Genomic DNA, 9,213 nt, shown 5'->3' on the forward strand with positions numbered 1-9,213 from the left:
AGAAAAGAAAAAAAAGAAAAAAAAAAGAGGAAAAAAAAGAGGAAAAAACCAAACAAAAACAAAAACAAAAACCAAAAAAAGAAAAAAAAGAAAAAAGAAAAAAGAAAAGAAAAAAAAGAGGGGAAAAAAAAAAAAAAAAAAAAAAAAAAAAGAGAAGGCCAGAGAGACTCTTCACAGACCTCAAAAGGAAAAAAAGAGCAGAGTAAGAAAGCAGGTGATGAAGAGCACTATCAATACATTTGAACATATTTCACAATTTTTCCCTATAGCCAATGCATTTCTATTTACATGTACTAAGTATCTGTATCACGTTCTATTTAAAAGTGGTTGAAATCAAAGAAAGGCTCCTTCCAGAACATAAGAAGGCATCAGAAAAATAACAACTTAACAAATTTAATGCTGATTGCATGGGGCATTAAAGCTGCAACAGAATTCTTCACTCAAGACTAAAAAAATCTTAATATGATCTGTCAATACCATCAAAATTTGCTGCATGAGGAGGTTAACCTCCAAGGAACTATAGTGAGGTTATTTTGGGCAGGGAGTCATCATCATACAACCTGCCCGTCCAATAGAAACTTCTGCCAACATAAAGAAACAGCTACTTAGGGGTAATGTCCTGGCCCCTTTGTGGCATGGACCTTGTCTTTTCATCCCTCCACAAGGCTTCTTCAGTTCTTCTCCATTTTTGTTGTGTTTCGTATATATATTCATACATGGATTTTTTTTTTCAACAAAATGAAAAGAAAAAAAAAATCTGTGCTGAAGCATCCTGATTGTTTAAATTATAACCACCATAGATAACCAGGCACATCCAACTTCTGCTTTGAGTGACTGTTTCCGATTGCCTCACAAACCAGTCTTTCGTGTTCAACCAATAACACACAAAACAAAAGGACTTGAGCATTTTGAAGGTAAAAGCTCTTTTGCTTTCCCTTAGGAAAATATTGTCTTACGGAAGGAAAAGCAATGCTTGCCAGCTAACATTACATTTCAAAAATACGTATTTTAATAGTCAATATCAAGCAAAGATACCCATAAAACAAAAATCCTGAACTGCAAGATATTAGAAATGTTATAGACTATATATATCAAAAAAACACAATTTCTGCAAACTCATTGGTTTCTTCTCCAGTTTTTAATCAGCAAGCTGTGCAGTACACCATGAAAAGATCTTTCTGCGTTTGCCTGGTGAACTGGCACACCAAGAGTGAAAGATTTCTTCAGCACCAACTTAGCCAGCCAAAAAAAAAAAAAAAAAAAAAAAAAAGAAAAACGTCTCTCTCATTCACTCTTACTGAGTTGTTTTCTGGTAGAGCCCTTGAAGAGATGGAGACAGGAATGGGAAGTTTGCAGTGCCTATTGTAGACATCTGACAAAGAAGAGAGACATAGCATCTAGGTTTAGGCACCAGTGCTTACTCCCTCAGAGGGCGTAGGTCTGTGGCATGAGTCAGTGCTCTGAGGTTAGATGCTTTCATGTTGGGCAATGGGATACTTATCTGTAGTTAAGGAATTTCATTATCAGTGAACAAATGGTGAGGATAAAAAAAAAAACAAACCCAAAAAACAAAAAAACAAACCAACCCAAACCCAAAAACTACAGCCTAGTGTTTTTCTGAGTAGTTCATCTCAGTTTCTTTTGCCTGGAAATCTCCACTGACTGAAAATAACACTGCCTCCTATAAAGATGAACAGGCAGTGTTCAGAACAAAAGGCACAAGGACAGAGCTACTGAGAAGTCACAGGCTTCCTTCCCAAGTTTGATGAAGATCCTATTCCTTACTGATCTGCACTGGTTTAAAATGGAAGGCTTTCAAACTGAAACTTTGGTGTTTCAAAGAAATTTAGGGGCATGGGACCAGAGTAATAAGTAATATCCATTGATGATGGATACTGGAGGCATTAAGGATATTCTAAAGGTAAAAAAAGGAAACTATTAAAAACTACCGCTGTTCAAATGTGGGATGGCTTTGGAAGGCACTTGGCTTCTGCTAACAGGGGAAAAAAAAAAAAAAAAAAAAAGAAAAAAAAAAAAGATGAAGGGAGCTAGGAAAGAAAATTTTCACCTTGATCCTTCTCCACTGAGAATCTCCTTTCTGGACTTGCAGATATTCAATTTTGGGCAAAACCAGCTTGCTGACAATAACACACACACAAAAAAATATGGGTAGGCAGGGAAGACTGGTGTTTGACTCTTTACCTGACTGAAAATGTGAACTACCTTGTCTTCATTGTTACTTTAAACCAAATAAGCTAAATGTTAGCCAACATAATTGTTAGCCAAACTTTTTCCTCACTTGTGGTAAACAGATTCCAATGTTTCAATAAAAATCACATTGACATACATTAGACTCAGCTTTTGTAGACAAGTGTTTTTGCAGAGCTACTGGAGGGAGCAGAAAACCAAAACTGTGGCTACATAAAGTGCAATTCTCTCTAAATGAAGTGAAAAATGATTGGCACTTCCATAACTGAGTTTGCACCCTCTACAAATATCTTGTTAATAAAGTGAATCTCTCGTTCATTCATTCGTTTGTTTTAATAATACAAGTCTACAAGTCGTTCAAAAGCTAGACTTGAGTTACTAAATTCACGAGTTCTTGCAAGATTAGAATTACAATGAATAGTTAGGAGAGTTTTGGTGCAGAAGGGATGTAATTTTGAAGACCATAATTCAGAAAGATGAAAAAGAGCTGAGGCAGAGTCAATTGAAAACTTTGACTGCTGCAGAAACCATTGGTGTTTCATGCACATTCATTCACATACACACACACACACAAACGCATACCGTAATTGTTTTGAGGCCACAGTTTAGCTCTTCACACACATTAAAGGAACCTAAACATAAGAATTGAACAACATAAAAGCTTTTCAAGAAGAAAGCCTGGCCATTAGTGTTACATCTGATGGAAATAATATTACACAGTAGTCTTTCACTTCTGAGGCTGATCAGAAGCTGTATTATATTTACCACACCATGAACATAGTAACCTGAGAAAGAATGTTAGCATAAACCATTAACCCATTGGGGAGAAACTCTGGAAGAGGATTTATCTTTTTAAAAGGAAAATGATCACACTAATACACATGCAAACTTTGAGGAAAACAAGCAGTGCCAAGTAACTGGGGCCAAAACTGAGCCATTCATAGTTATGATACTTGGACTTCAACAGAAAGAATTTCGAGCACGTGAAAATACAACAATAGCTTAGGAAGCCAACTGCAAAAAAAAAAAAATCAACTGAGTATAACTTGGCTATCTGAAAGCACACTTGTGAGAATTAAATGGACCATATTCCAAAAGGCTCCCATACCTAATAAATAGTACTGGAAGACACTGAACGACAGAGGTCTGAGCACATGCAGTCTGCCCTGTGCTTACAAAGAATTGCCTATTCTCAGCTAATGAAAAAACAAGCATGTAAAGTTCTTTATATAAAAATAATCAGGAAAAAAATACCAATTTCTCATCTCCTTCTTTTGTACTTATGTGTCAGTTTTAGAAAGCAAAATTGTCAGGTGACATTGCTCTGTAATAATTTCAATTAAAATAAAGGATGTCACTCTTAATGCAGTTTACAACCTCATAAATAACCAACCTGAGGAGAAAAGAAACAAAACAAAACCAAAAAGCAACCTACCATTTACCCAGCAACCAAATAACAATATGAAAGGTATCACATTCCTCTTTCTATACTTTAGAAATACAGGAGCACTCTGATATTCCAAATATTAGGGGATGCTATTTACTTACAATACTGTTAAGTCCTAACTATGAATGCACTTGACATCTATTGGAAGAGAAAAAAAAATGCACACCCTAATTCATCAGCTTCTCTTTTAAAGCTGACATCGGTCTGTCTCCTTACTGCACGAAATAAAAGGCAAGCTTTCCATTTGCAAGCTCCAGATCGCTCGCTCAATTGCTACACTCAAATCACAGCATGCAAGGCTGCATTCCACCTGAGGACTATTTGTGGCGGCTGCCACGAACAGAGATGTCTCTGCTCACCAGGGGAGAAGGGAGCATTTCAGACTGTGAAGCTGATTGCGCTAGAAGTGTTTGCTAATAGAGATGTCAATGAAGTAAAGGAGTTTCAGTACCTGAGTTAACTAGCTGTTGCTCCATGACCCCGCAGCCCAGGACCTCCATCCATTCTCCTTGGAAGTGGATCTCCATCTCAAAGGAAGGGTGAGTAAATGGGAAGTAGCAGTCTACCCATCTGACTTGCAGTTCTGTAGCAGTGTTTAAAAAATAAATAAATATGAAGGGTGTATGCTTAAAAGGCCATCCCTCCAACCATCTGTAAAAATTGCCCTTCAACTAATGACACCAATTACAGCAATCCAGAGAAAATAAATAGCAAACAAACTAATTTACAACACTTGTGCAAGGTGGTAAATCTTAAAACTTGTGGAAAAAAATGACCATGTCTTTTCTAATATGAAAAACGCTTTGTGCAATTCAAGCACCCTTTGAAACCAAATCAATCATTTGTCAAACTCTAGCAACCACCTGGCATTGAACAAAAATGAGCCAAGATCATGGGAAAGTTAGCAATTTTGTTATTCTTTGCACCAAGAAATGACTAACTACTCCTCACAGGAAAAGCTAAGTCTTTAATTTTTACTTAGAGTTTTATGGATCAGCTAGGCAAGTAATTTTTTTTCCATCAGAACCTATGTAAAATACAAAGCTATTCTTTCTGTATATGTTTAAATATGAAAGTTAAAAATAGATATTAATACACACAAATATAAATATATATACACACAGAGTTGTACATTATTAAGGTATGCTATATACCAACACTCACAGAGTACTCTGGACCCAGGAGACAAGAGTTTAACTTTGTGCGGATGTGAAGCATAAGAGAAAGGCGCCACTGGGTAACTCCCCCTCCTCCCCAGCTCTGCACCTCTGAAGTACCACTGCGCAGAGCGAGGAAACCCCCGGCATCGAAGAGCCACGGAGCCAGAAGAGGCCAAGGGCTACAGTGCTGCCGAAAGCAGAGGTGTTGTCAACGCCCTCATTATATTTGATGAGTTTTAGTTCTTGTAATCATTTACATAAGCTTGCTTTCGCTAAAGAATTTTTTCTAGCCATTAGGTGTCAGGAAAAAGTAGTCTCGGAAACATGAACTGTAAAAACTCAAAAGAGAATCGAACTGCGAATTCTGTGGGCTAATACCTTAACCCCAAGCCCATCTTTCCCTTCGGTTAAGCCAAATGCTAATCAGCGTTAGGCTCATTAACAACCAGGCAGGTACAGTTTTGAAAATAAAGGGCACAGCAAAGGCTGTTTGGGTGATGGTAACTTAACAACCCTGGGTTTAATTTTCGGGCTTTTTTGGTTTTGTTTCATAAAAGGAACTTAAAACATGAAATTGCACAATTTATACTGAGAGTTTTTCAAATTAAAACATTTTGTGTAGCCTCAAGGATTAGATTTCTTTGATTACTTCTGAAACATTAAATGTGGCTACAGAAACTGAAACAGTAAGTTACAACAAAAGCATATGTACATAGCCAAAACATAAAATACCTAATAGTTACCAAAACAAAAACTTTTCTTGATGCTATGAACTTTCAAAGGGAGGGGCACGTTTCAAAACAAACACATTGGTACTTCTAGATTTTCTTTCCTCTCTTAAAAATTAATCTCAGGAAGTTTTAAGAATGATAAGAACGTGTTTTGATAATTGTATACACAGAACTCAGAAAACTGGAAGCATTAGAAATTATACCATCCATAACTGTACTGTGACTTACAGCAATCACTTCACTGGTTTTTTTGTTTGCATAACAATAAAAAAATTACATAGATGAAAAAAAGTCATGTGTATACAACAGTATGGTGTGTGGAAAACATTTTTTTAATTTCCCAATCTTGGTACAAATGCATTTTTAGTTCTAGGGCTGTACAACTCTGCATTCACTGTAAAGCCATGCACATATAAAATATCATCATTTAGCTAGCAAAATTTGCAGCTGCAGCAAGAATCACACTGAATATTCAAGTAGTTTCATGTTCAGTAACATTCGGATAACGGTTTATTTTTAATCCTCTGATTACTTCAAAATGAAGCTCTGGGAAAACAGGATTCCTCTGCTTTTTGTTCTTAGTTAAAATAAACTTTAAAAGGTAAAAAAATGAATTTAAAGCTCTTAATTTTGAATTTTAATGCATATTAGTACTTGAGGCATTTGTTTTAAATGCAAATAAGCAAACAAAAATCTCAATAGAACAAAACAAATTCATGATGAAGAAATAAGTCTCACCTTCATTCTGTTCTCTAAATTAATAGTTAATCCCATATACCACAATAATTTTATTCATACAGTAGCCAGGACAATTGGGAATACCTCTGTAGTTTACATTCAAGTGCTCTTTCAGGCTTTTGGCTCTGGAAGACTTTACTGAAAAGCAGAGGGTGCTCAGCCTTCGGCAAGATTAAGCCTTCTAACTGCATTTCTATAGACTGTCACAGAACAAATGGGTACATTTATTATTTAGATACAAAATATTGTCTTGGTGCTCAATATATTCCAAGGAATAAAGGGCATTGTTCACACTCAGCAAATTAAACCACTAAAGACTCAAAAGGATTACGAAGATTAGGCTTTCTGTAGTACTATATAAATTACCTGGTTAGGCCTAATTTATTTCTTTACATACAGCCTATGAAATGCTGGCAAAAATGACCTTTTCTAGAAATTTTAGGAGGTCAAGAAATGCTTATCTGTCTTAAAACACAGAGGCACTTAAAAGAGCACAGTGCTGATTCTAACCGAAGACAGATCACTAGATACAAACTCAGTAATTTCCCTAGTTTAAAGAGGTGATTTGTATTAGCAGAGGACACTTGCTTGTTTGACAGCCTCACAGCGTTCACGGGAGTCCTTCCAGTGGGTACATGTCTGTTAGTAACTCACATGTCGCATCTCCAATTAGTAAGGAAAAAGTGAATAGTTATCGTTATTTCTGAGCACTGAATCCAGGTAAGGAATTGGTCATAGCCTGCACTCAAACGTAATGGTGTTATCAGATATTAAGCTAAACAAGTATCTGTCTGTGCCAGCCTAATTGAGTCTCATCATGAAAAAGGCTTGACCAAAGGCACTAAAAAAAAAGAAAAGAAAAAAAAAACCCAACACATTAAAGCAGCCTATTGCTACGCTACAGCACAGAGCCAGAGACCCAGATGGTCTTCACTGACCAGAAAATCTGTGAGGATTATTTTTAGAGAAGGTGTCTATGGGAGCAAAAGGAGAGGGGTGCAGGGCAGGTGCTGGGGAGCACAGAAGGTATTAAGCCGTGGCCACTTGAGGTGTGTGTTGATTTTTTAGTACTCTGCACCTCATTGCTTCAGCTAATTCATCTCACTTGCAGTAGACAGGAGCTAGCTGCCCATAAACCTATGTTAGCTCACATTATTATTAGCCAGACCATTGTGTCCTCGATAATTTTTTTTCTTTTTTAACTCCTTACACTCCTAGATCTCCATCACTCGAAGGAGATATCAGTACAACAGAGTTAAAAAGAAAAAAAGAGCAGAACAATGTGTTTGATTTAAAAGACATCCAGTGGCTGTTCAGTCAGAACCAGCAGTGGCAGAACCATCAGTCAAAGCACGGCATTACTCACCCTCCCGCCTTCTCTTACCGGTGCCTAGAACTGGGTAGATAAATATGGGACAGCAGTGAAGTCTGGGCCATCTAATGTAAAGCAACAAATCACAGAACCAGCACACAGTCTTTCTTTTCTATTTGCTATAGTAAGATTACTTCTGAATCTCTTAGGGTCCAGAAAGCTTTTGGCAAACTACAGAAGGGTTAGAGAAAGAACTGGAGTTGGAAAGACTGATTGACTTTATGAGGAAGCCTAAGACAGCTAACCTTGGAAAGCCTCGTTACAAGGTAACTAAAATGAGACAGAACAGACTTCCTACACTGACAGATCTGCATGCGGAGATGGAGGTGTAAGTTAAATTAGTGGATTTTAAGCGTGCACTGTATCTGGAGGTAACAGAAGAAAACTAAGAAAGGTGATCTCTAGGCGTAATATTTGAAATAGCTTCCTGACAGCAAAATCTCATGAAAGAAACTGAAAGTCCATCACTTGTAGAATTTAAAATCAGAGATGGCATACCACTAGAAAATGTCGTAAAAAGAACTATCTTACACTGTCAAGTATTTAAGACAACTGATTGCATGCTCCAGATCTTTCCCCTCTCTAATATCCATCATTCCTTTGCCAGTTGGCAAAGCCAGAAAGAAATAAAAAGACAAACCTTGGGAATAAATGTAGGTGCAAATGTTTATGAAGTCTTTGACCTTCCTCATGATAACCTAGTGATCTTTAAGCAACTTTTATTACATTGTTTACTGGCATGTACAGTCAACACTAAAGTATCCAGGTAGTGTGGGATGAGTCAGGTAAAGCAAAACTGTATCATTAAATATTATGAAAACTAACCTAGTTTAGAACAACACAAGAACAACAACAAAAAAAAAACACCAAAAAAAAAGACAGGTAAGTGATCTGACCTTTCTGCAGAAATCCTGCAGAGACCCTCAATCTATCATCAACCTGAGCTGGTAAATTCCCAGAGAAGCACTGCAGAAGCACAGCTATCCAAGTCCAGGACTTCAGGCCTAAGCTAGTTTACGCAAAACTAAGATGCACAGTAGACTTAACCTGCAATCCAAACTATCTGCCTATGAGTAACAGTTGACTGTACGACAATGCAACATTTCAGTAGCTTACTGCAGCTATGATCACGCTATCCTGCTAGAAAAGATGTGCAACTTCACTGCAATATTCTGCTGACAGCACAGACTGTAAAGAATAAAACTGATGTGAAGTATAAAAGGAATGAAAGTTTTGCTTTTAACAGAACATGGGGCCTTATGGAATATTCACAAGAAGAAAAAATACAGAATTTTTCCAAGAGCAATAAATACAGTAAAATACATTTAAATTTTAAGTTAAAATCTAAGGGAGTTGAGACACAAACGTAATCAAAAATATTGTGTAAAGTGCAGAGTAAAATGAAAATTAAAAGATGGCAGCTGCCAAAAGACAAATTTATTTATGTATGCCGCAGGTCACTTGCACTGCACCCATCTCATACGTCTAGTGCCTAGCATGAACTTTGCTTCTTTGAATATTACTTTCCAGTTTGTACTGAGAGGATACAAAAAGATC

The 9,213-nt window shown here is 36.9% G+C and overlaps 1 protein-coding gene across 4 annotated transcripts in view; it reads right to left on the bottom strand.

The window, feature by feature from the left end:
• Positions 1-9,213, bottom strand: part of FARS2 (phenylalanyl-tRNA synthetase 2, mitochondrial) — a 255,170-nt gene that overhangs the window by 182,877 nt on the left and 63,080 nt on the right. For all 4 annotated transcript variants that reach the window (XM_009279173.1, XM_009279174.1, XM_009279175.1 and 1 more), the window contains one exon: positions 4,107-4,238. In XM_009279173.1, coding sequence (XP_009277448.1) covers positions 4,107-4,238 — 132 coding nt within the window. The remainder of the gene's footprint in view (positions 1-4,106; positions 4,239-9,213) is intronic.

The sequence above is a fragment of the Aptenodytes forsteri genome, unplaced genomic scaffold (genome assembly GCF_000699145.1).
Source record: "Aptenodytes forsteri isolate BGI_AS27 unplaced genomic scaffold, ASM69914v1 Scaffold81, whole genome shotgun sequence".
In the NCBI taxonomy this organism is placed as follows: Eukaryota; Metazoa; Chordata; class Aves; order Sphenisciformes; family Spheniscidae; genus Aptenodytes; species Aptenodytes forsteri.